The 27,187-nt window shown below is 43.8% G+C and overlaps 1 protein-coding gene and 1 long non-coding RNA gene across 4 annotated transcripts; one reads left to right on the top strand and one right to left on the bottom strand.

Annotated features, from left to right (window-relative positions):
- Positions 1–958: 958 nt before the first annotated feature.
- LOC120712271 (G-type lectin S-receptor-like serine/threonine-protein kinase At1g61480) lies at positions 959–26,394 on the top strand. Of its 3 annotated transcripts, none has more exons than XM_039998029.1 (12): positions 959–1,093; positions 1,225–1,646; positions 2,045–2,109; positions 2,213–2,283; positions 2,582–2,626; positions 4,292–4,339; positions 4,417–4,461; positions 6,520–6,617; positions 9,540–9,810; positions 9,956–10,178; positions 10,294–10,435; positions 26,019–26,394. In XM_039998029.1, the coding sequence occupies exons 1-12, from the start codon at positions 1,066–1,068 to the stop codon at positions 26,289–26,291; spliced, it is 1,731 nt and encodes a 576-aa protein (XP_039853963.1). In that variant the 5' UTR covers positions 959–1,065; the 3' UTR covers positions 26,292–26,394. The 3 variants fall into 3 exon arrangements, with proteins under 3 accessions (XP_039853963.1, XP_039853965.1, XP_039853964.1); XM_039998031.1 differs by lacking the exon at positions 26,019–26,394 and adding an exon at positions 10,531–11,838; XM_039998030.1 differs by having other exon boundaries at positions 1,093–1,156.
- On the bottom strand, positions 6,858–8,414 carry LOC120712275. The gene is made up of 2 exons (XR_005690831.1): positions 7,943–8,414; positions 6,858–7,843 (listed from the first exon to the last, which is right to left on the bottom strand). It is a non-coding gene; the product is annotated as an uncharacterized LOC120712275 (long non-coding RNA).
- Positions 26,395–27,187: the final 793 nt, after the last annotated feature.

The raw sequence follows: 27,187 nt of genomic DNA, 5'->3' as shown, positions 1-27,187 counted from the left end.
AGCAATGCTATCAAGATGAGAGAAGAAGCTAGGGTTCGAAAAATGCAACGAAGCGAGATTTCCACCTATTTCAGGAAATTTCAGCTATTGGTATCTTTCGTCCGTTGTATCTCTTTTTTCGGACTCCAAGTTAGATGATCCATATGTTTGTTTGGGTGAGGGCTATCTTTATTGAACTCTGTTATGCAACTTGGCTTCATCTTCTTTCAATTGAAAGGAATTATGCTTTTACCCTAAGAGGCCGGGGAGGGGTGAATTATTAGGCAAACTTAAAATCTGAACCTATGGCTTCAATTAATTTGTACAAAATATAAACTAAATCAAACTATCTAGATGTGCAACTAGGGTTCATCTAGTGTTCCATCCCACTACAGAAGAGTGTTGCAACCAATTGCCAATCCAAGCTTGAAACTACTCTAAAGAAGGTAAAGGTACACAAGTTGCAAGAATGAAATGCAGAAATGTAAAGTAGTGGGTTAGGAAATTGAGCTAGTTCATAACCGAGAGCATGACAATTCAAATTGATTTTGCAAAGATAGATGCAGAAGCAATAATTGACTCCACTTTTGATTTTTCTCTTGTTGTTTGTGTACTTTTTCCCTTTTTTATTATTAGCCTTTCAGTTAATTTTTTTTGTAAGAACTTGGTTGTATGTGATCGTATTAGAGGCCGGAGAATTATCCATTTTCTAAAAATGTTCATTTGTCCCGGCGGTGCACGAAATTAAATACAGATACAATGGTAACATTCACAAGAGCACATGCATCCCGTTAAGGGCAAAATTTTACTTTGCCCAAAGGCAAACTGTTGTAAGGGCTTAACGAGCTCCGTCATCATGGATTTCTAGATCAACTGTTAGCGCTTAACGCGCTTGGAGGACTTCTAGGTCAACTCTCTGCTGCTCTGCAGTCAACAAGTCATCCATTTTGTCCCTTTCCTTCTACTTCACTTTACTCGGCGATTTAGTCAAAAATCGAGCTCGCAGAGCCAGTGCTGTGTCATTTCACTTCCGCGTCGAGTCGGTCAAACGCGCTTTGTGCGGGCCAGCAAGAAGAGCCGACAGCAATGGAGGAAAAGAGGAACCAATTATATGGTCTGTGCCCTGCTTTCTTGTTTAAGCATACTTTGTCAAAATTATGACAATAGGATGAGAAAGGTTTCTCTTGATTTTCAGTGTCAGTACTAATTCGTTGATACTGCAGATTTATCATTTTTTTACGGCAGGAGGGATGGCTGATCCACTCGGCAGCTTGAAGAAGATCGTCAAGCTCGCGCTCAGGATCAAGGAGGCCGTCGACACGGTTCGCCAGAACAAGGAGGAGTGCCAGCAGATCAGGACGCGCGCGGTCAGGGTGAGCTCCCTCCTGGCGCGGCTGCCGGAGACGGGGATGACGGCCGACCCGGCGATGTGCGACGCGCTGGAGGACCTGGAGGACAGCCTCCGGCGAGCTCACGCCCTCGTCGCAGCCTGCCAAGAGAGCACCACGGTGTGCCTCTACTGCACGGCAAGGAAGCAGGCCAGGCGCCTGCGCCGGGTGCAGGATGATATCTCGCAGAAAGTGATGCTCGTCGTCTTCGCCACCAACATCCAGACCACCATTATTTTGACAAGCATTTGGACTGGAGATGCTGCTCCGGTAGCACAGGTACCGCTGCTGGCTGCTGCTTACCTGCATTTGAAAGGTCCAGCTAATCGTAGTGATGCACGTTGGAGCTACCTATTTTTTACACGAAAGATTCTTGTCAACAATCATGATGTGGCTGCTGAAACGAAAGATTTGGTGTAAATCAAGTAGTTGGTTTGACAGAGGCAGAGGAGATAGGCAGAGGAGATGTAGATAAACGAAAAAACTGAAACGTCGGCGGCAATCATGATGTGGCAGCGGAACTACCTATTTTTCTACTTTATTTACATCAAATCTAAACGTCGGTTTGATGAACTCCTAAAAATTTTAAACATTAGTTACAGATACGTACTGGTTTTAATTCAAAGTGCTGGGGCTTGGGAGCCTTGGAAATACCGTCAATTTTTTTGGTATTTCAGGCTGCAGGAGAGATGATTGAGATGCCTGTGGCGGACCCTTGCAATCTTCCAGCTAATGGTGATAGGTCTGATACACTCTCAGCGAGATCTATAGCATTGTAATTGATAGTTCTTATGTTTGGAATGAAATCATCTAGTTACCTAATGATGTATAGTTTAATTTTCAAGCAACGTGGCACCTGCAACTAGCGGGATGACGTCTGGGTCCGGCTGCTGGTTGCCGCCGACGCCGAGGGATGGTAAGCAACTCCGAGCCTTTTACTGAATTCTTCAGCAAGATACTATACATCCCTCTTTAGCAACGTTAACATCTCACTTGGAGAATTTCTTAACAATGCGAGGACTGTATCTTAACATGTTTTTGTTGTACTAGTAACAATCCATGTGCAAGAGAGATCCATCATCCATGTGAGACCAAAACCGGAGTTCATGTCTCATTGCAGTCCTATCTGTTGTTATTTAGTTGCATTATTGTACCAATGTTTACCGTTCACATGGAGGAATGTTTATATGTAAAGTTTGGTTTCACCGGTATAGGTGCAGTGACTCCAATCAGGAAATGGCTGGCAAGGGCATCGATAAGTAAGTAAATTCATTTTTCACTCCAAACTTCAATATTTTTTCTTCTTGAATCAGTGTTTACCACTTCGCTTATGCGGAACACCTATTTGTCAGAACTTGCAGAGAAGGCTTTTGGGCATTTATGCTATACCACGAATTATTGTATGCAGCCCTTATTACTCAATGCTTCACTCGTGTGATATACTCCGTTTCAAATTATAGATCCTTTTAGCTTTTTAAACTTTTTTAGATTCATAGCTTTTACTTTTCCCTCCGTCCCATATAAAATGTGCAATCCTGTGTTTGCACGCTACTAGAAAAATGCCCATCAGACAAGTTGGTAAGAGCTTTAGGTACTGATTATTGAACCGGTACTACAAAATCGAGACTAAAAGTCTCGGTCTTCATCACTGGATAAAATAATCGGTACCTAAGGCTCTCTTCAGTGCCGTGCATGTGTTACGGCCGGGATACAAACTCAAACCTCTTTGCCTCACGTGTATCTTCCTTACCATCTCAACTATACAACACTTATGATAGGAAGAGAGATCTCTTTTGAAGTAACATATGGATGCCCCTTTAGTTACCACGTGCACTCGGTAGCAAAGGCTAGACATTGTTAACAAGTGATGTTACCACCGGATACTATTGTGGGTGAAACCTTAAGTACCAGGGTAGCCCTACCCGGTACCAATGTCTAACCTTTTAGTATACCAGGTGATGTTATTACCCGGTACTAAAGGCCCCTAGACCTTTCCATCCACTTCAAAAGTACCGGTATGAAAATGACCTGGAACCAATGATAGAATTAGTACCAGATCATCTTCCTGCTGGTACTTTTGATGTGGACCTATAGCATGTTTTCTATTATTTGGAAAAAAGATCTCACAAAGAGTGCAATTCTAGATATTGGATCCAACTACCTGTCTAATTAAGTAGTCAGATTTGATTTGCATGCCAAAACTAACTGCAATAATTGAGGGCATATGATTCTTTTCATGCTATCACTAATCTATCTAAAAAACTAGAATTGCAGTCTTTGTGGGACGAAGTATGTATCTAGACATAACATATATTTAAGAGCTCTTCGTGGGTACTTTCATGTATTTTTGCCTTAATTTTTTTGGTCATTGATTTATGGAAGATATTTATAAAAATTAAATTAAATTAGCATTGATCCCACTATTTTGGTACTTGATCCCATATTTTTGTATTACTAGTTACTTTAGTCTTGATACTTTGACGTATTTTCTTGTAAAGTTTTCTATATTTAAATGTAGAGAAATTTTACAATGATTGAAAAAATAGGAACCGTCTATCTGATAAAATCCTACAGTTGTGAATGTAGAAAGTAACCAGAGGTACCTAGGACAAAGTACATGATACTTCCAAAATGTGGGACCAAATATCAAAAAATGGGACCGAATACTTTTAATTTAATTTTTTTATAAATACTTTCCATAGATTAGCGGCTAGAATCAAATTTAAGATAAAAGTACTTGAAAATATCCTTTGGTACTTTAAAATTATTGTAAAAGAGCTCATAAATGTATAGTAATATCTATGAACCTAGAAAAATCAAAACGTTCTACAATTTGAGATGGATGGAGTAGTTGTTAAAATGTAGTAAACCAATATTTTGGGTTCCTGTGTCACATCTCATGGGTCGCCCTGCTTACATTCCAGATCCGTCGGCTGGCCAACGGAAACCTTGGTATCTGCGTCCTCCGCGTGGTAAGTAATTAGTTTTACAAAATATACTGGTTCTGTCACATCTCTTATGCGCTGGCCCTGGCTTGATTCGTTCCCAGATCTGTCTGCCCAAGATCTGCTGCTCCTTTCGCCTCCCCAGAGTGGTAAGCAACTACTTTTACTTATTTCTCCAACATGGTATTACCGTCCTATTTTGGAGTGTTAACAATTTCACTTGGAGGATTCAATAACGCGATGTAGGTAGTGAAACCTTAACAAGCATCTCTTATTACATAGAGAAAATTCTTTGGAAGGCCCTAACAAAATAACTTCCTTCTATGTCCCTGAAAAAATAAAAGTTCCAAATAAGACCTCCATTCTATTTTCTATACCTTGTATGACCCTACCATTAATACCGTCAGCAACTTCCGTTATCACCAGACATCCACCGTTGCTCCGTACCTTCCGCGCTGGCTCTGCTCTGCCTCACAGGATTCATCCCCGTATCACCCACCAACTCCTCCGGTCAGCAGAGTTCAAAAAAAAAAACCCTCCGGTCAGCTTCAACGTGCACGCCCTCTGCCATCCCGCGGCCCCTGCCGACTGCGCCGGTCGCCGCACCGGCCGCTACTGCTCTCTCCGGGTTGGGCCTTCCAGGAGCTCGCGGCCCCCCATGGACGACCCAGGCGCCGCCGACCCCCGCCACGCGCCACCACCTCTCGCCGCAGCCGGTCACCAAACCACAGCCGCCGGTGCCGTGAGCGCTCCCCGGACCCGCTCGACCTAGCCTCCGCCGCAGCCGCCGGGTACCGCCGCCTCTCACCCTCGCTCCGCCCGCGCCTTCCAGGTCCCTGCTCCCCAAGTTGGGCCTTCCAGGAGCTCGCAGGCAGCGTGCCTCCCGTCGCCCTACGGCGCCCAGATCCGCGCGCCGAGGTCACCGCATCACGTGCGCTCCCTCTCCCAACCGCAGCTCTTCTTCTCGCTCAACTCGCTTCCCGTCAATCCGGCGGCCTGCCGGCGTCGGGCTGGCGAAGAAGTGCGGCCGGCTGTGGTCGACGTAGTTGATGAAGGTGGCGTGCACCGCGTGCGGCAGGAGGTGCGGGAGGAGCAGCTATCGCTCGTCGACATGGCCGCGCCATGCTTGGCGGACGCAGTGCGACACCACGAGGCTGCGCGCCGGGAGCAGGCCCAGTACGGCAGCAAGCACGTCGTCTGGGAAAGTCGCCATGGATGCTGGCCAAGTTCACACTCGGCGGTGGCGCCAACGACTTCTACGACGTGCGCGCAACATTGATGGCTTCAACCTGCCCGTGGACATCGAGCCCGCGGCCGGCGACGGCGTGCGGTCCAGCGGACGTCGTGCCCAGCGGACATCAACCGGGTGTGCTCGAGCGAGATGGCGGCGTGGAATGGCAGCGGCGCGGTGGTGGGTTGCAAGAGCGCGTGCCTGGAGTTCGGCACGGATGAGTACTGCTGCCGCAGGCGGTTCGCGTCGTCGGCAACATGCAGGCCGAGCGGGTACTGGGGGCTGTTCAAGGCGCAGTGCCCACAGGCCTACAGCTACGCCTACGACGGGAGCAGCACCTTCACCTGCAACGACGGCGTGAACTACCAGGTCGCCTTCTGCCCGAGCTCCGGGATGAGCTAGGAGCCACACCGTGAGCAATGGTGGACGTCTAGTGCTAACGGAAGTTGCTAACAGAATTAACGGAATTAACGGTAGGGTCATACAAGGTATAGAAAATGGAATGGGGTCATATAAGGAACTTCTATTTTTTCAGGGCCATAGAAGGAACAGCTATTTTGTCTAGGGCCTTTCAAGAAATTTTCTCTATTACATAGCACATTTTTTTGTATATAGTAAACATCCTTGTCGAAGAGAGATTAGGTGAGAAACCAGATCATCTGTCACTAAATGCTTACCATTTGTTCTCTTGTTTTACCTATGTTTACAGTTCACATGGAGGGATGCTTATATGTAAACTTTGGTTACATTGGCCGGTATATTGGTGTGGTTCATTCATCACTTTTTTACTGCCTACAGCCATTTATTTCAGTCTAATGGACGATCCTTATTTATTTCAACCATTGTAAAATTTCTCATATCTTTCTTTTTGCGGGTAAATTTCTCATGTCTGAGCCGTCCATTTCAGCCTGATGTCCGATCCTCATTTGTTTCAACCATTGTAAAATTTCTCTCAAACTAATTGTTTTGAACATAGGTTTAAGAAAGTTCAGTTTATCTGAGTTGGAAGCAGCCGCACATCACTTTTCAGTGGAAAATATGGTAGGATCAGGTTCCTTTGCTACTGTGTACAAGGTACGTGCTTGGATTATTGCTAATTCAGTTTTAGGCTTTCGGATGAGAGCAGTCCTTTTTCATTAGTTACATATCAATGACATGTCCCAGTATGATACATTTTTTTTAGCACGATAAGGAATTTCCAGCATGTAAGGTCAATTTGACATAACTACTAGCACTACTAAAAAAAAGTTTGTTGGGGCCGGTAAAAAGCTATTTTTAGAGACGCGTACCACACCCGCTCTTGTTCTCCGCAACTAAAAATAACTGTTTGCAGAAACGGGTACATTACCCGTCCTTAGAAATACATTTGTGGGGGCGGGTGACCCCCAACCCATCCATGGAAATCAATTTCTAAGGGTTGGTGGGGATGACTGCCCTCTAAAAATTCCTTTTTTAGGGTGGATCACTCCACGACTTGCCCCTACAGATCAAATAAAGAAAAAAAAAGGCCAAAGGCAAAAAGCCGCGTCGTGCGTCGCTGCTTCCCGGGCCAAGCCGGTGGCGCGGCGGCTGCGGCTGCTCCTCGAGCCGCGTCGCCGTCGCTCCGTGCGCACTACGCCGCCGCCGTGGACTGCTGCTGGAGCAGCTCCACCAGTCAGGCCCGCAAGGCCACTCCTGGGTGCAGCCGCCGGAGCAACGCGAGGTTATCGCTGCCGAAGCTCCGCGTCAGTCGGACCCCTTCCTGTCTAGTGGAGGGCTCGTGGCTGTTCCCTGCACCACACGCCTGGCCGTGCCGCCGTCGGCGCTTTGAGTAGCCACGCTGCAGGGTCCCGCGTCGCCTTCGCCGCCAAGGTCCCGCGGCGTGCTGCCGAGCTCGCGCCGCCCCGTCGAGGTCCCGCGCTGCCGAAGTCCAGTTCGACCGCCGAGCGCCCAGATCTGCTGCTCCACAGCCCCACGCCGCCGCCGCTGCTCCATGCCGCGCCGCTGGAGAGGGGAGGGGAGGGGAGGGGGTGGCAAGGTTTTGGGATTCAAAAGTTAAAAAATTTCGGAGCCCACCGAACTGGACGAATTTTGGAAAATTCAGAAAATTTGGAACGAATTTCAATTGAGTTGACCAGTCAAATAATTTAAACTTTGACCGAAATATGACCGAATTTGGACGAATTTGAATCGAAATTTGGACAAAAAAACATAAAAACTGATATTCTGAGGGAAATTGCTTAACGATAATACTACATGCCCAAATATCTGTTTTAGATCACACAGTCCATGTCCCATTGATCTCAATTTCTACAAATATTCTGCACAAACGAACAGATGAGAAGAGAGGAGCCGTGAGAGGAAGAAGACTCAAGCGACACAAGTTAAATTTCCAAATGTAAAGTACATCTATTTTTTACTCTGGTCTGCTGCTTCCGGCCATGGTGCTGCAGCTCTTGCCGGAGCATCATTACCAACACCGACATGTCTGACAAGTGACAACTTGACCGACGGCGCCGCCACCGCTGCCGACCTACCCGCTGCGTCCAAACCGCTGACGAACTGACTGCATGAGGCCTCCATGAGGAGGGCATAGCCAAGCACGACGACCTGATTTGGGAGTTGTGACACGATTGAAAACAACGCGAGAGATCAGCACAAGTGCAGAGTACGATTAAAAACAAAGAAGCAACTACGCGCTACAGAATGAAGGGGAGAGATGGACGGAAATGGGTGTGGGTGGAGCGATTCTGCCTGAACCAGAAAGGAGAGGGGTGGATCTGGGAGGAGGACGACAGGATCTTGGCTTCCGCGCGACAACGCCTCTGCGGCTCCGCCTCCTGTTGGCCGCCGCCAGGGTGAGGAGGGATGAAAGAAAATAAATTTTCTAGGGTTTCAAGATGTAGTTCACGTTTTTATAGCGAGGAGATATAGTAGTGGGCTAGTTTTATTTAATCTCGGGCCTTACCGAAATAGACAAATTTCAGTGAAATTTGGCCCATTCGGCCCGAATCCCAAAACCTTAGGGGGTGGCACTGCAGGAGGTGCGGGAGAGGAAGAGACAGGAAGAAGAGTGAAGAGATAATAGGGAGAGAGGTGGGAAGAAGGTGACGACGAAGGAGAGAGGGAGGTTGGGAGCCGATGTGGTGGGCCCGATGATCCACGCCCAACTCAGTCTAACCAATGGTTTGCCAGCATGTGGATCGCACCACCTGTTGTGTCCCGGCCTTTATTTTCAGGGGCGGGTGATAGTATCACCTGCCTTACTCGCCCCTATAAATGAATTTTAAGGGGCGAGTGATGCCTCCACCCGCCCCTATAAATAATTTTTTCTATTATAAATTTTTGTTTAAATGTAAACATATAGAGAAACAAATAAAAAATAAAGACTATTGTGACGCGTAGAACTTAAAAAATATCAAAAACAGGAATTTTAGAATCTTGACTTTTGAAATGATCCGTATTTTTGTCCAGCGTGTGGACCAATATCCCATGGGTAACATCGGCTCAAAACAGGAATTTTAGAATCTTGACTTTTGAAATTTATAAAATACTGAATCCTCACAGTTGAATGGTGAACAAATTTGAGAACCCTAGAACAGCATGTGCATAGTTTCATGAAACATTAGATGTGATGGCGTAACACATATTTCTTAAAACTACTCCCTCCTTCCCCGTTTATAAGGCATGGTGGAACATGACACGGTCTTCTAAACAACACTTTGACCATTTATTTATCATATATTATATCACTTTTGATTATAAACTTATAATCATTGTAAAATATATTTAATTATGAATCCAATCATATGAAATTTGCATTATAAAAATAAAAATTTAATAGTCAAATTATTGGTCAAAGATGACAAGATTTGAATCTTGATATACGTGTATGCCTTATAAACAGGGAAGGAGGGAGTATATACAGTCTATCTTTAAGCACTTTGAGAATAGTGTTGCACGGAATTTAAATTCACATTCACAAGAGGAGTGATAACAACATGTTCATGATTTCAGGGCATATTGCCAGATGGACTTGTGGTTGCCATCAAGGAGTTCCGAAATCCATATGTTCTATCAGCACAGGAGATAGATGAGCTCCATCTTGTTTCAATCAATGTTAAACATGAAAATATAGCTAAACTTATAGGATATGGTAGCAGTGAAGTCCTTGAGAGGGCCGAGCAATTTGAAGACGCAAAACTTAGAGCCAAGGAAGATAAAGAAACATCTTATTATTTTGTTGAAGAGTACATGCCGAACGGGAGCTTAGACAAAATTATCTATGGTACGTTGAAATTGAATAAATAATTATTTATTGCAGTTCATATTTGATAAATTTATCATAAATGTAGCTACCATTGATTGATTAATTTTTCTACCCATGGATATATACATACTTATCTATAAATAAATAATTTTATATATTACAGGGTTACAGCTTGACTGGTCCTCACGCTTCCATCTGATTCAGGGGATAGCACAAGGCTTACGTTACCTGCACAAGCGAAATGTTGTCCATTTGGATGTAAAACCGAGCAACATCCTCTTGAATTGTGATATGAATCCCAAGATCACTGATTTCGGAATAGCTAGAGTGCTGAATCACAAAGGGGTTGATATCCGTTCTGGAATTGGTACCGTAGCAGGCACATTGTAAGATGTCAAAACATTTGCAGTCCATGACATGCATGATTGCGTGAAAAGCCTCTTTTTCTTCTCTTCTTCTATATGGCTATATTCATTGCTTTTATTCAATTTTGCCATGCAGGGGGTACATGCCACCAGAATATATCATGGATGGTACGCTGTCGAAAAAGAACGATGTGTATGGTTTTGGTGTCACCATCCTTGAGGTCATTAGCTCGATGTCGAGATTTAAAAGGGCTAGTGGCCAAGCTTCAATCGAATGGGTAAGTAAGTGTTGGATCACTTTGAATCGGTAATTGAGAGTCACAAGATAGACTAGTTGCAAAATTAGGTTGAATAACAACACCGTACTGTTCAGGGAGCGCGAAGCTAACTCTACAGTTGTGGCCGTAAGTCTCCAACACCATCCCATGCACTAACAGATGAATTCCATCATATGTCACTAATCTATCGACTCATGCACCTGCATGGGGCCAGTAAGAGGAATTTTACTATGGTAGAAACAGATGAGGACCGTTCATGTGGCTGAAATTGATGGTTGGGACATAAGAGATATCAAGAGGTACCTAGAAAAAGGTACCAATTGGTACCAAAATAGGTGGAAAATAGAAAAGGTATCTACCGATATCTCCTGGTACCTTACCAAAATATCCAACCACCATAACACATATATTAATATAGAATTTCTTGATATGTCTATGATTTAGGATGTGTAGGTGACTTGCCATGATAAGCATTTATATGTTGGCTATGTTTTTACTATATTCCACTACTGACTTACCACCTGCGCAGTCATCTTCTGGGCTTTCCATATTATTCACAATATTTTTAGGCTTGTGTGGCCATACATAGCATAATATTTTCTTTCTTTTCTAGTTTGGTCCTTGGATTCTACTGCATAGTTGAGACTTGAGATGTAGACCTAAATCAATATGTCAATGAAAAAGCCTGTGGAATGATCCAGGATGATATATATTAGGTTAATTGCTTTTTTTAATGTAAAACAGTAGATGTTGATGACATGGAAGTAGATATTTGGGTTAAGGATCAACTTCTTCGATAGTCGTGGGTGAGTAATTTATATGTAGGCATTAAGGTATTTCATGTTATTTTTACACTACTGGAAAAACACACATTTGTCCGCGGCCGTTAGTACCGGTCACGGCTTTGGCCAGTACTAACGTGCAAATTTAGTACCGGGCCAAAGGAACAGTGGCCCTGGGAGCCTATTAGTACCGGCTGGTGGCTCCAGCCGGTACTAAAGTCCGCCACCGACAGGCTCTGACATCCGCCACCGACAGCTAGTGACAGTTTAGTACCGGCTGGAACCACCAGCCGGTACTAAATGTGGCGCGTTAGTACCGACTGGAGCCACCAGCCGGTACTAATGCGCCCACTATAAATTGGCACCCTTCTTCCTCCCCGAGCCCGAGCCAGTGCCATTTCACCAGAGAAGCTCGAGCTCGGGGTTGTTCTTCCCTTAGAGAGTTGCCGCCATTTGTTCTAGTTTTAGTGAGTGTTCTAGTTATCCAAGTACGCCAAAGATTTGCAACTTCATCCTCTCTTCATTGATAGTCTTTATTCTTTGTTTTATGCTCTATAGTTAGAGAAATTTGTGACTTTTAGAAATAGTGAGGATGAGTATGATTTCTTTGATTTATGCAATGATTTGACATATATAGAACCGATGACTTGAATGTGGGAGTAGGTTTATTGGCTAGGTTGAATATGAAAAATTTATAGACATATTTTTCAATCATTTTCTATATATTACAAATGACCGTAGCACATTTTTTATTTTTAGATTCAGATGAGCATGTGGATAGTAGAAATTTTTAGAATGAGTGTAGACAAAACATGTCATTGTAGTAGATATAACCATAATGTGGATAGTTAGTTTTTTTTATAATGAACTAATGAAAGAATTATAATAGATTTTTTTATTATGAATTGATTATTTTGACACTCTAGTCATGTATTTATTCAGGCTCACATTGAAACTATCTATAAGCTAAAAAAATCTTTATTTTGAAACAAGTATACATCGTTAATCTCCATCCAATAGTGATGACACTACCTTTCGGGGAAACACTATGCGCTATATGGACGTCGCGAATTAGCTGGTCGCATCACCAGCACTTCCGATTGATACGAAGACAGCATTTGACGCAGTCAGCGTGGTCGTTGTTGCACTGAGAGCATATCAACGAGCACGCTGCCTGTGCCAAGTGCTGTGTTCCTATTAACCGGAAATGTTGGTGCTGCGATTGGCCGATTAGTGACATCCTTGTCCCGCACCGTGTCCCCCCGAAAGGCATTGTCATCACCGCAGGGTCGAGGTTACCGACATATACATTTTCCAAAATAAAGTTTTTTTTCTTCTAGATGGTTTCTGGATATTGAAAAGAGTGTTCTCCTGGAACTGAATGGTGTCAAAATAATTAGGAGTTATAGAGATTTATTTCAATTAATTAGAGATTTCTCTCAATTAATTTATTCAGGTTTTTTTGATTGAGAATTAATGTGATTTTGCATTGTAGTTCAAAGACACTTACCAGCAAGTGTGAAATGTAAACGAAGTAGTGTTGCTATTGGGGCATTAGTCACATTGTGCCTGCTTTGTCACAGCTCTTTCTAGACCCTTCATTATGTAGATAGGGTGAGGTCAAGACCGATGAAGAATAAGGGCTTAGAGGAGCTGTGACATAGCACGGCACGCAATGATGATTAATACCTCAATAGCAACTCTAATTTCATTACATTTCAGACTTCATTGTAAGTGCCTGTGCAATTCGAATATGAGGATATAATGATGTACATATTTACATTGTAATTGTAAGAGTTTTTTCAATCAATTTGCAAATTAATGTGATTTATTTTAATTAATTTATTCAGATTTTATTGTAATTGTAAGAATTTCACCGTGTTGTAAAAAATAATAGTGTTTCCAGTAAAATATGGCTTCAGCAGCTGGAGGGAGTGGCACCGGTGGGGGTGATCGTTGTGGAATGTATGTGTCATGGAATAAAATGTGTATGTGTTGTGGAATCTATGTATGTGTTGTGGAATGCATCGTTTGGTATTTGTTGTGCATTTAGTTGCATTATTTTGGCACTCTAATGATGTATTTATTGGGGCTCATATGGAAACCATCGAGAAGTTTAAAAAATATATGTTTCGGATCATGAATATGTCGTTAACCTTCAGTGAAAACTCTGATATTTGGGGCTAGAATCGATATTCACGATGCGGTGCGGTATATATGAGGACGCGATGAAGGAGTACGGTCTTGGTCCCAATAATGAAATCCTCGATGGTTTTAGAGGAAGTGACCCTGAAACAAAGCCTTTGCAACATGTATTTATTAATTTGGACTTCTATTAATTTTGTATTTCAATGTTAAATTCGCAAAAATGGCTTTTGTATTTCATTATGTTATGTGCCAATTTAAATGATATGAATACAAGTAAAATAATGTTGTTACTTAATTCAAAATTGTAGATCGATGGACCGACAATGGATGTACGGCGACCGGTGCACCATGGCGTGGATTAATGGTCTAAAGTCTTTTCTCGATGCGGCGGAGGCCCACAAGTCATCGAAAGGTTTTATGTGTTGTCCGTGCCACGTTTGCCAAAATAAAAAGGAATACTCTAAGAGGAGCACTCTACACTCCCACATTTATGAAAATGGTTTCATGGATAACTATACTCTTTGGACCAAGCACGGTAAACCTGGAGTTGTGATGCAAGATGGTGAAGAAAATGATGATCATAATATTGCAGACTGGGATCATCTATATGAAGCGGGAGCCTTTGAAGATGAACCCATGGACGATGCTGAAGAAATGGACGAGGCTGGAGAAAATGCAGCAGAAGACCAACCACCTGATGAATTAGGTCAGGTTCTAGTGGATTCACAAAGAGACTGTGAAACTTTAAAGGAGTCAAAGAAGTTTGAAAAGATGTTGGAGGATCACAAAAAATTATTGTATCCAGATTGCAAGCAGGGGCTTAAAAAGTTGGGTACCACACTTGAAATGCTGCAATGGAAGGAAGCTAATGGTGTCACCGATAAGGGATTTGAGGAGCTACTTGAAATCGTAAAAACATGCTTCCAGAGGGAAATGAACTGCCCTCTACAACATACGAAGCAAAGAAGGTTGTTTGCCCTCTTGGATTGGAGGTACAGAAAATTCACGCATGTCCTAACGATTGTATTCTCTATCGAGGCGAAGAATATGAGAAACTGGATGCTTGTCCTGTCTGTGATGCAAAACGGTACAAGATCAGACAAAATGATCCTGGTGAGGTCGACGGGGAGCGCGTCAAGAAAAAAGTTTCCGCTCTGGTGAAGTGGTATTTCCCAGTAATACCACGCTTGAAGCGTTTTTTCAGAAATAAATCCAATGCTAAATTGATGCGGTGGCACAAAGAAGAGCGTAAGCAAGATCAGATGCTGAGTCACCCTGCGGATGGGTCCTAGTGGAGAAACGTGGATAGAGATTTCCCAGATTTTGATAACGACCCAAGGAACATAAGGTTCGGTTTAAGTACGGACGGAATGAATCCATTCGGCGAGTCGGGCAACAGTCACAGTACATGGCCTGTGACCCTCTGTTTGTTCAATCTTCCTTCTTGGCTATGCATGAAGCGGAAGTACATGATGATGCCGGTGCTTATTCAAGGCCCAAAACAATCGGGCAATGATATTGACGTGTACCTAAGACCGTTGGTTGATGAACTTTTGCTGCTGTGGAAGGAGGAAGGTATACGTGTTTGGGACGAGTACAAACAGGAGAATTTTGACCTGCGAGCATTGCTTTTTGTTACCATCAACGTTTGGCCTGCACTTAGCAATCTGTCCGGACAGTCGAATAAGGGATACCAGGCATGCACTCATTGTCTAGAAGAAACCGACAGCTTGTATCTAAAAAATTGTAGGAAGGTCGTGTACGTGGGTCATCGTCGATTCCTTCCCCTCAACAACCCCTTAAGAAGAAAAGGAAAACATTTCAAAGGAGAACCAGAAACTCGTGCTAAGCCTATATTTCGAAATGGGAAGCGTGTTTTCTCGATGGTGAAGGATGTCCATGTCGTGTTTGGAAAGGGCCGTGGAAGCAAACAAGTTCCGAATGATGAAAACGGCCATGCCCCAATGTGGAAGAAGAAGTCCATACTATGAGAGCTCCCATATTGGGATGTCCTGGAGGTCAGCAACGCAATCAATGTGATGCACTTGACGAAGAATCTTTGTGTGAACATGCTAGGATTCCTTGGTACGTATGGGCAGTCAAAAGATACACTAGAAGCAAGACGTGATTTGAAAGAAACAAAACAATGAGAAGACATACGTCCGGAGAAGAGAGAAAATGGACAGCACTACTTACGTCCTGCTAGCTACACTCTCAGCAAAGAGGAGAAGGAAAACATGTTTGATTGCTTGAATAGTATGAAGGTACCGTCCGGTTACTCCTCGAATATGCAGGGAAGAATTAATATGAAAGAGAAAAAGTTTACAAACCTAAAGTCTTATGATTGCCACGTTTTGATGACCCAATTGCTTCCAGTCACGTTGAGGGGTATTCTACCAGAAAATGTAAGATTAGCAGTGGTGAAGCTATGTGCCTTTCTTAATGAAATTTCGCAGAAGGCAATCGATCCAAATAAGCTCACAAGGCTACAGAATGATGTGGTCCAATGTCTTGTCAGTTTTGAGATGGTCTTTCCACCTTCGTTCTTTAATATTATGACCCACCTCCTAGTTCATATTGTGAAAGAGATAAACATTTTAGGCCTTGTATTCCTACACAATATGTTCCCTTTCGAGAGATACATGGCAGTCTTAAAGAAGTACGTTCGGAATCATTCTCGGCCAGAAGGATGTATCGCCAAGGGCTATGGAACAGAGGAGGTCATTGAGTTTTGTGTTGATTTCATTGATGAACTTAGTTCGATTGGGGTCCCCATGTCATGCTATGATGGGCGATTGGAAGGAAAGGGCACACTAGGTAAGAAATCTAATATGCACATCCCTGAAAGTGAAATCCACAAAGCAAATTTCACCGTTCTACAGAATTCATCCCTCGTGGCCCCATATATGGATGAGCACATCAATATTGTCCGATATGAAAACATAGGGAAGTCTGAGGCATGGATTACACGTCATCACATAGATAGCTTTGTGGTTTGGCTGAGAAGAAAACTCATAGGTGACAGCACGATTGATGTACAACTACAATGGCTTGCTAGGGGACCATCAGCCACAATCATGTAATACCAAGGATACGAGATCAATGGATATACGTTTTACATAAGAGCCCAAGATGAAAAGAGCATGAACCAAAATAGTGGTGTGGGTATTGATGCAATAGGCCATGATGGAAATAAGGACAGCTACTTTGGTGTCATAGAGGAAATATGGGAGCTTGACTATGGCCCCTTGAAGATTCCTTTGTTTCGATGCCAATGGGTGAACTGAGCAGGTGGCGGTGTAACGATAGACCGGTATGGAATGACAATAGTGGACTTCAAAAAGATTGGATATAAAGACGAACCATTCGTCCTCGCCAAGGATGTGACGCATGTTTTCTATATGAAGGACATGGCAAGCAAACCTAAGAAAAATCAAGGCAAGTCCAACAACGAGCCAAAACACCACATAGTTCTTCCAGGAAAAAGAAAAATCGTTGGAGTTGAAGACATTTCGGACAAGTCAAAAGACTTTGATCAGTTTTACGACCATCCTCCATTCTCTATCGATGTTGACCCTAGCACCCTGTTGTCCAAAGAGGACGCTCTTTACTTACGCCTCGATCATGATCAAGGGACATTCGTAAAAAGAAAGGTTGTCAACGTTCCATTAAACAATGATGTGTAATCATTATGTTATACTTTCATGTTCATGTAACCAAGTGATTGATGTAATATATGGTGTATGAAATAACTTATATTTTAATTTTTATGCATTTATATAATAGTTTGCACAGAAAACACAATTGAAACAGATATAAAAAAATTTAGACTCAATATGATAAATTAATTAAGTGCATACTCAATGTGATAAACATAATTAAAATAGAAAATCTATTTAATTAAGTGCATGCACATATATGATAAAACACCCAAAAAAATAGAAAATCTATTTAATTAACTATTTAATTAACATGTATGAAATAAATGAGATTTAAATTTTTTATGCATTTATATAATAGTTTGCACAGAAAACACAATTGAAACAGTATAAAACTATTAATTTTTATAGTTACAATAGTATTTTTTCTTACAAATTAAGTGCTTAAATCATTATTTTTCATTTTTTATAGTTACAATAGTTATAAATTTTGAACTCAATACGATAAATTAAGTGCTTAAATAGTAAATATATGCATATATATACATTTGTATAATACTATACACACTAAAACACATTTGACACACTAATATAACAAATTTTGAACTCAATATGATAAATTAAGTGCTTAAATAGCAAATTTATCTATTTTATAGGCTTTTATTGAATTTATTGCACATAAAACATATTTAAATGAATTGAAATACTTTGAATTTAGTGCAAAAACTAATATTTATTAAGATTAACGTATGTTTAACAATAATAATATAATTTTGCATGGTGAAAATAGTACATATATCTATTTTTAATCATTTATTGAATTTTATTGCACATAAAACATATTTAGACGAATTAGAAAATAATTACAAAACTGAAAAAGGCATAATCATTTTGGGCATTTTGTACCAGGCCATGGTTGCAGCCGGTACTAAACATCCTCCCAAAATTTTCCCGCCTGTTGGGGACGTTTAGTACCGGCTAGGGCCACGACCCGGTACTAAACGGGGCAGCTTTGTACCGGGCCGTAGTACCAGCCGGTACTAAACTGCGCAGAAGGCAATTTAGTACCGGGCGCAGCCATGGCCCGGTACTAAACTGCCTCCTCTATATAATCGGGGGGACATAGCGTTCGTTGCCACCCCCTCCCCGACGAGATCGATCGAAGCCGGCCGCCGCCCGTCGCCGACGCCGCCACCGCCGTCCGGCCCCCTTCGTGCGCGTCGCCCGAGGCCCTCTGCACCGCCATCCTCCGCTCCAGCCTCCTCTGCGCCGCCCTGCACCGCGGATGTCGCCCCCGCGCCCTCCCGCGCGCGCTGCAGCCGCCCGTCGTCGTCCCCTCCGGCGCCGGCCTCCTCCCCCGCGCAATCACCTCATCCGGAGGTGCCCTCCGTCGCAGCCGCCACCCTCCGTCCCGGCCGCCGCACCTCCGTACCCCGCCACCGCCTCCGTCGACCGCGCTGCGCGCCCCCTCCTCCACGCTCGCTGTGCCGCCGTCCAGCCTCCTTCGCGCCGTCGCCCTTGGCGCCCGCCGTGCAGCCTTCTCCGGCCGCGCCGCCCGCCATCCTGCCTCGCTCCTCCCCATCGCCGCTACGCCGAAGAACTGCCTCCTCACCTCCCCGACGTGAGCCCTCGGGCTGACATCAGCATGACTCCGTGCTTCGTCAGCCATTTTTTGTAATTAGTTAAAAGGTTGTAGAAATTTGTAGAAAATTATAGATATTTGTTCAAATTGTAGTAAATTTGTTGAAATTTGTACAAAATTTGTAGAAAGTAATAAAAAATTGGTAGATATAAATGTAGAAATGTAGAAAATAGTAGGAAAATGTTAGGAATTGATACGCAATAGTGAAAATTGTAGATATTTGTTCAATATATAGTAAATTTGTTGAAATTTGTACAAAATTGTAAAAAATTGGTAGATATATACATTGAAAACTTTATGTCTTTACAGGCTTCACATTTATATCTTGTAGTAATTATGGATATTGTACAAAAATCTTGAATATTGTAGAAAACTTCATGTCTTTACGGGCTTCACATTTATATCTTGTAGTAATTATGGATATTGTACAAAAATCTTGTATATTGTAGAAAACTTCATGTCTTTACGGGCTTAACATTTATTGTTTTATTTGGTATTGTTAAATTGTGTATTTTATGACATGTATATGATGTAAATTTTGTCTTGTACAACTTTATCTATTGAATTTGTAATTTTCTTTGTAAATTTTAGGTTGCTATACTATAAACAGGTGAAATTAGTAGAAAATAGTAGAAAATCTTAGAAATTGGTGAAAATAGTAGAAAAATAGTTGAAAATCTTAGAAAATTCAGGGCACATTTTATAAAATTCCAGGGCACATTTTATATAAGATGTATATGATGTAAATTTTAGAAATTTTGATCTTGTATGCGTTGTACGGCTTTATTGAAGGTGCACTTGTAAATTTTTTATACATTGTCAATTAGTACAAAATTGCATATCAAACATATGTTGATTCACATAGGAAACAAAATGGAACCCTTTCACCGTGATGACGACAAGGCCTTTCTTGCGGACATAATTGGTACGGGCACGCACCACAACGAAGAGGATGCTGTCGAGGATGATGGCGGCCAATACCTTAACGATACTGGCGATGTTGATGATAACTAGACAGAACAAATGACTGTGCAAGATGATAGCGCAGAGGTATATACAATTCGTGCTTATATATAAACATACACATTAATTCTGTATGTAAGTATAATGCGTACTAAATACATATTTTTTAGGCATCCGAATCGACTAGGAAACCAAAACGGAAACGAGGGTCGAAGAAAATCATGGAGGGGCACACTATTATCACTTCATTGAATCCTAACGGTGAACCAAAGTCTCCGAAGGGTGTGAAGACGACGGTGGTGAATCAATGTGGATGTTATGTCAGGGACCACATTCCCATTAGCTTCAAGCTATGGAAGAAAAGTAAAACCACAGATATCGATGCTGACGTCGTTCCCGAGACCGAGAAAGAAATGTTATGGGCAGATGTCAAACGGCACTTCACCTTTGCAGAGGACAAAGAACAACTGTTTAAGGATTGGGTCATGAAGAAGATGGCTATTGCTTTTCAGACATTCAAGAAAAATTTGAACAAAGATTATGTTAAAAAGGGACTCACGCCAGACTTCGAGAAAAACTTCAAGAATCAACGTCCTTATTGGGAGGCATTCGTGCAGTACAAGTCGTCCGAGGATAGCGAGAAGAAGACAGCCCAAGCCAAGGAGAATGCGAGCAAAAAGAAGCACTTCCATCATCTTGGGCAAGGAGGATATGCGTCGGCGATTCCAAAATGGCAGAAGATGGAAGATGATCTCGTTGCCAGAGGAATCGTACCGGCGACTTTCAACTGGCCGTTGCGAGCAAAACATTACTTCTACGCTCATGGAGGCTCATTGAATATGGAAGATGGGTCATTCGTCACTAGCGATGCCATAAGGGAAGCGGCCGACAGGCTCGATGTGGCACTAAAGGCCGTGTCCGAAGGCAGCTTCAAGTCAGACAAAGAGAAAGACGAGCTGACGTACGCTCTTGGCACATCGGAACACACAGGACGTGTGCGAGGCATGGGCGTAGTTCCATGGAAGCATGGCTTCAGTGGCGACATAGAGACGTATCGAAGCCGACAGAGAAGAAAGGCTGAAGTAGCAGAGAAGGTGCGTGCCCTAGAAAAACAGGTTGCTTCGATCGAAGGTGCACTTACAGCTAGCCAACAGCAGCCACCAGAAGCCAGATCAACGGCTCAGCTGGAGACTAGCCCCGTCGGCTCGCAGCGTCGTAGCAGCGTCGCTTCAATGGCACCCAGCCGCAGATCGAGAGGAAACGGTTGCGGAACATTACCCCGTGGATGACATCGCCGTGAGGACCCCTTGTGAGCTTCTATTTCCGCTAAGGAAAAAACTGAAAGTAGTCACTCACGGGGTTGCTGAAGTCCCTGTTCAAGGCGGGACAATCCATGACATGACGATTCCAGAAGGATATGCTAGAGTCATGGTTGACCGTGCCGAGAAAGGATGGGAAGACCTCAACCTCGAGATCCCTAGAGGCGATGGAGAAGAGGAACTAGGACAGGCCCTCCACACTTGGATCTGTTGGAAAAGCAGTACATAAAAATTGCTGGAAGGGATCCTAGCCCGTCTCAGAGGTCACCGCCAGCTGCTCAAGGGTCTCCGAGGCCCAGTGTAGATCCACCATCACTGCCCGCAGCCCATGACCCCAGCGTTAGTCCATCGCCGTCACCGGCCGTTTCCGGGGAGCCTAGTGTTAGTCCGCCTCCGCCATCTCCTCACCCCGCAAAGAAGAAATCTACTTGGGTGCCGCCACTGCCACCTCCAAGATATAAGAAGACCCAAGAATGAAAGAAGAAAGAGAAGCCCGCGCCAGAGAAGTCAGGTTACGAAATGACTCCAGAGGAATTGGATGCTTGGGTGCAAGAAGACGTGCGCAAGCAGTTGAAGCCAATGAAGCCTCCGCCAAAGGAACTAGTGGATCCGACAGGGAAGAAATTCTATCTATCCATGATGTGCCAACCAAAGCCTCCACTGATGTCGGACTACGATTGCTCGATTACAAAATTATGGGAGAAGAGTAATCGGAGGTACAACCAAGTCCCCCAGCTCGGCGAACAACCCAAACAAAGCGTACCCCCTCTAGTAGTGCTTTCAAAAGAGGATGAAGCTACTGCTAAGTTTGTCAAGGAAACGAACCTCACAAAAGCTCAGCTCCTAGGTCAGGAAAAAATCCCGGTTCACCAAGGGGCAGGAAGAAAGCCATTTGTACTGGGGGAACCTCTGATGTGGCCAGAGTTGATTGACACCCTACCAACAAGAATGCGTGAGTTACATCAGTGGTACTTGAAAGCATGTGCAGAGGGGTATATAATGCTAGCTGCTCGAATTAAACATACACATTTCTATCAGGGAATGGATGACATTTGGATTGATTTTGACCATTTTTTGTTTCTATTCCATCAAGACGCCCTAGACAAGTCCATCGTCAGTGTATGGTCTATGTAAGTGTTTTCTATCAATTGTATACTCTAGCTCTACTAAGTCGTTTAGATTTCTCATTCCCTCCTTTTATTTGTAATCGTGCAGGATGAAAATGCAAGAATGCCGGAAGAGCGGGATTTACAACGTTGGCTTCATAGATCCGAATGTTATACATGAGGAGTGTGTATGCCAATATCCTAATCAGACCGAGAATAATTTAGTCATGTCCTTGGAAGGGCAGCACGATCGCACATTCATTCTGTTGCTGTACACCTTCAAGTGAGTCCTTTCACTTTTTGAGTTACTTCAACTAGCCAATAAGTGTATATATCTAACATTTCTTGCATCCATATGTATGTATCAACAGTTTCCACTGGATCCTACTTGTGATCGAAATCGATCGGTCCCGAGTTACTGTGTGGGACTCCTTGAATAAGCCACCAGAATTATATCAAAATCTCGTAGACATCATGCAAAGGGCATGGTCTCGGTTCCTCAAAACACAATTAGGAGTCGCGTCAACACCGACTGAGCTTGAATTCAACCATAACAAGCCGGTATGAATATCGCACATCTACTTTCATTTATTCAAACAGTATGAATATTTCATAACATGTATATATGTATATAGTGTTTGAGACAGAAACAAGGAACCAACCTCTGCGGATACTACGTATGTGAGCACATGCACTTATTTTGCAGAGATACCAAGAGGGTGACACAAGAAAACTTCGAAGTACGTATAACATTAGTAACAATTTTTTGTATCTAATTCCATGCAGGTACTAAATTAAACTATTGGTGTTTATTTGTTGTTGACAAATTTGGAGATTGAAAGAGAACCTCATCGAACCGGAAAGAATCAGGGCAATTCAAGAAGCACTCTGTGGATTCCTGTTGGATGAGGTGATAAATCCAAAAGGTGAATTTCATTCCGATTCAATGAAAAGTGTGTGTCGGTGTCCCGACCCGGGGGCCTAGATCCCAACCAGTGAATGCTGTGTGTTTCCTCGTCCCAGATGATGATGCAAGAGGCAACTCAGTAACGCACGGTTTATCCTGGTTCCGGCCGTGGGGCCGTACGTCCAGCAAAGGGGGTGTGCGAGGGCACTGTATTATCTTGCACCCGGAGGCTTGTAGTAGGGGATACAAGCGTGGCGAGAGAGGGAGGAAAGCTCCCAAGTCTCTGCTAGAAGAGGGGTTGAACGTGGCGAATAGGGATGCCGGAGCGCAAGTGATGATGGATCACCTCTGGGAGAGTCCGAGCGTTTTTTTTCTAAAGGTAGCCCGCCTCCTCCTTTTATAGTCACAAGGAGGGGCGGCGCACATGAGTGGGGGCGTGGAAGTCGTCGTTTTCCTCCGAATCGCGGGGTACAGTGGTCGGATACTGTAGAAAGTACAATTTGGGGCATGGCATTGGGCGTGGCAGCTGTCGTGGATATCGTCCTTGGTCTTGCGGAGATCGTGCCGGCGTCCTGCCAGTCCTTGCAGGCGGCGTGGTCGTCGATGCTGGAGGTACGGTCTTCCGTATGTGGCGCGGTGGCGTTCGGTGGGCCCCACAGGTCAAAGCCTTGCGTGCACCAGCGGGGGTGGGGCACGCGGCGGTCCTGAACCCCCTGGACGGAGTGCAGGCGCGCTCACCATGAAGTTTGGAAGACACGTGGAGGTCCCGGACCCCTCTAGGGGGGTCCGGGACTCCGGCTGTGGGTGATGGACATCCCTTCTCGAGGGGTCCGTGGTGACACCGGACCCCCTCCCGAGTAGGAGGTGGGCCCGGGGCCCTGCGTATGATGAGGCAGAGTCTGGACGGCCGGAGTTGGCAGAATAGTGACGGGAACTGTGCTGAGCGCGTCTTGTCTCGCGTCACAGGTTCCATAGTACCGCCACAGCGTCCGGGATGGTGGAGCAGTGATCGGAGGTGATGGATGAGACTCCTGTCACAGCTACTGTGGGAATGGCGGCCCGACGCCGCCCGTCCTGAGCACTGTGGAAGAGTGATGGGCATTAAATGCCTCCGTACGGCGAGCGGTTGGGCGGCGGGGCCGTTCGTCCCTTGTGCTGAAGGGTGGCCTCGAGCGAGGCAGAGATGCGTTGCGCGGTCGAGGGTCCCGAGGGGAGCCCTCGAGCGAGGCGGAGATGAGTGACCTGCTCGAGGGTGGGCTTGCTACCCTCGAGCGAGGCGGAGATGAGCTCCCCGCTCGAGGGTAGTTCGCTACCCTCGAGCGAGGCGGAGATGCATTGCGCGGTCGAGGGTCCCGAGGGGAGCCCTCGAGCGAGGCGGAGATGCGTCACCTGCTTGAGGGTAGATTCGCTACCCTCGAGCGAGGCGGAGATTGCCCGGCGGGCCTGAGAGGGGTGCGAATGATCCACATGCTGGGCTTCTTTGAGTCCTTTCCTTTCTTCCAGGTTTGGAAGGAGGCCGTGGGCCTTCGTGGGCTCAGTCGCTTAACATGTGTTTGCGTTTTTAAGCGGTCTGAGTACCCCAATTAGGGTGTCCCTAATTGTGGTACCCGACAGTGTGGCTCGAGATGATAAACTCAACAAACGCCACAAGAAGGATGCCGGTGCCGATGATGATGCAGATGATTAGAATTATTGAAGAATTTGTCGGAAAAAACTTATGAGAATTCATACTTGTAAATATTATTGTCTTTTATCCATGTATGTATATAATTTCTAACATTTCTTTTATCCATGTATGTATATAATTTTTTTATTTGCTTTGGTCCATATACAAATATGAATTCTAGATACGAGTACGAGTACGAATACACAAACCGCTGCGAGTACGACTACTAATACTAATTAATAGAAATTGAAAGGAAAAGAGAACAAATATAAAGCATCAAAAAGAAAAAAATCGTTTAGTACCGCTCGGACTAGCTGCTGGCGTGGCCAGCAGTTTAGTACCGATTGGTGTTACCAACCGGTACTAAATAGGCCGTTTAGTACCGGGCCAGCTGACCAGTACTAAGTGCGCGTGCACTTAGTACCGGAGGAGCGGTACCAGTCGGGAAACCGGTACAAACCGGGGGTTCCCGACCGGTACTAATGAGAGATTTTCTAGCAGTGTTAATAAAGACACCGAAAAGAACGTGACATTTATTAAGAAAAATAATAGTTAGTATTATAAAATAATTACTTGACATATAAATGGACATTAAAAATAAATTGCTTTTTAGTCGTCTTCATAATAATAAGCGTTGGAATCATTTGCGTTAAATTTTGTATAATAGCAAGTATGGGTAATTTAGAAATAGGTAGAAGTCGAATAGCTAGCTATTGTTGTAAATGATTATAACATTTTACCAAAGTTATGGTCAGACATTTTACCTTTTGTGCAATTCTAGCTAATCAATCGGTAATAGCTTGTTAATTAGACCATGCCATTGAACAATTAGTCAGCTATGTAGGACTCGTCATGTGTCTTATATTGTATCCATCATGTTATCCAATCGCCGTGGATAGCATGGTGTATACAATATAGTTATGTCATCGAGGATGGCATCGACGCTGCATGAGCAGCCGCCGCCGCCGTCACTCGCAGGAATAGATAATAGATATCTTTCACATATTGGTATAGGTGAGTCGATGATAACGAGGCTAATGGGTTATAACAGTGTAATGGGTCCGTTTAAAAGAAAATTAAGTTTTTTATGGTTAATTTATATCCAAATTAAAGGGTCACTCTAGGTTATTTTTCTATAAATGTCTGGGCAATATACACGTAAAATTAAGGGATTGTTACTTCAGGCTATTTTACATAACGACATATTCGGGCAATTTAGTTGCATATTTGATCGGTGGCTATTATGATTGAGTATACCCAATCGATGGCCCTGATGTTTCTAATTTTATGAGAATTTCTATGATTTATTCATTTTCTCCTAGTGCGTCTCATGAGGATCAACGTACAGCTAGTAATAGTAAGATGGCGCCATGTGGCATGTGTTCTTTTAGGCTTGGGAGGCGCAGCAGGCTGGATCAGGAATGATGGAGCTACTTGACCCCTCACTGTTCGACGCGCCACAACTGAAGGAGATTGAAAGGTGCGTTGAGATCGGGCTGCTGTGCACCCAGTTTGACCAGGCGGACCGGCCGGACATGGTGGAGGCCCTTGAGATGCTGCGTGGCGACAAAGAGCCGAGGACTCCGGTGAGGCCAGGGTACACCAAAGACAGAGAGCCGAGCAGCTGCTTAAAGGGATGTGGCTGCCGGCGAGTGAGGCTGTGAATTCATTATGTTTGTGAATGTGCTTTCCTTGTATTATTATGGTGTTGTTTGAATTTGTCCAAGAATTCAGCACTTTTGCAATGCACAGTAAAAGCATTTCTTATTCTTTGTGCACACAGTTAGTTTTCTAAAGAATCGGGACGGACGACCAGAGAGAGAGGAGTGAATAGGAGGCTTTAAAAATTCTTGTCGATGAGAACAATGTCTATGTCCTGAATTTTATCCAACACGCATCTCTTCTAACCGCTAAGGTAACATAAGTCAACTCATGATGAACTCACCCTAGGAACAGTTACAAAAATTTGACGCAAAGTGAAAGCAAGCAAAAAATAATCTACTCGAGCAAGGCACAACACAAAGCGGAACCAATGATGCACCAAAGCGTCGAAAAAGCTTTTCCACAAAAAAAAACTAAAACAAAACACTACAAGCATATGCAATGTTCACTAATCAACTCAAACCGATCTGCAGAAACAAGATGCTGAACCAATCAAAGCAAGCCGATTAACCAAGATTCAAGAGCTGTCTGACATGCAAGCAAACCTGCAAATAAAGTTCAGCTTACTGTTCATCCAAATAAATAACTGACAAGAGACAGCACTGAACAAAATCAGTTTGCATCACTAGTTCCAAAATAAAATGTAAGAACCGTCCAATTTGCACTCGGCTTATATGAACTTATTGATCAAACCATTAAGATGAGTGCTAGCACGTGTCCATCGTTCGACACTCCATGTGCTAATTCACATCTAGAGGCTCTTGACCAACAGAATTCACATAAAACGAGAGCAAAATCCGGTAGTCCCAGTACATGCTCTACAGCAATCCAAGATCAAGCACACATACCGTTTACAAATATACATATCACCAACGAACCATGAAGAGTCATTTTAGTC

Source organism: Panicum virgatum, chromosome 6K (assembly GCF_016808335.1).
Source record: "Panicum virgatum strain AP13 chromosome 6K, P.virgatum_v5, whole genome shotgun sequence".
Lineage (NCBI taxonomy): Eukaryota > Viridiplantae > Streptophyta > Magnoliopsida > Poales > Poaceae > Panicum > Panicum virgatum.
Note: the sequence above shows the minus strand (reverse complement) of the source record. Positions and strands in the feature narration are given on the sequence as shown.

What these genes read in the sequence shown, in the direction of transcription:
- LOC120712271 (XM_039998029.1), top strand. Translation starts at nt 1,066, where the DNA reads ATGGAGGAAAAGAGGAACCAATTATATG. An exon ending in AAAGAGGAACCAATTATATG is followed by an intron (nt 1,094 to 1,224) that starts GTCTGTGCCCTG and finishes TTTTTACGGCAG; the next exon opens with GAGGGATGGCTGATCCACTC. An exon ending in GTATCTGCGTCCTCCGCGTG is followed by an intron (nt 4,340 to 4,416) that starts GTAAGTAATTAG and finishes ATTCGTTCCCAG; the next exon opens with ATCTGTCTGCCCAAGATCTG.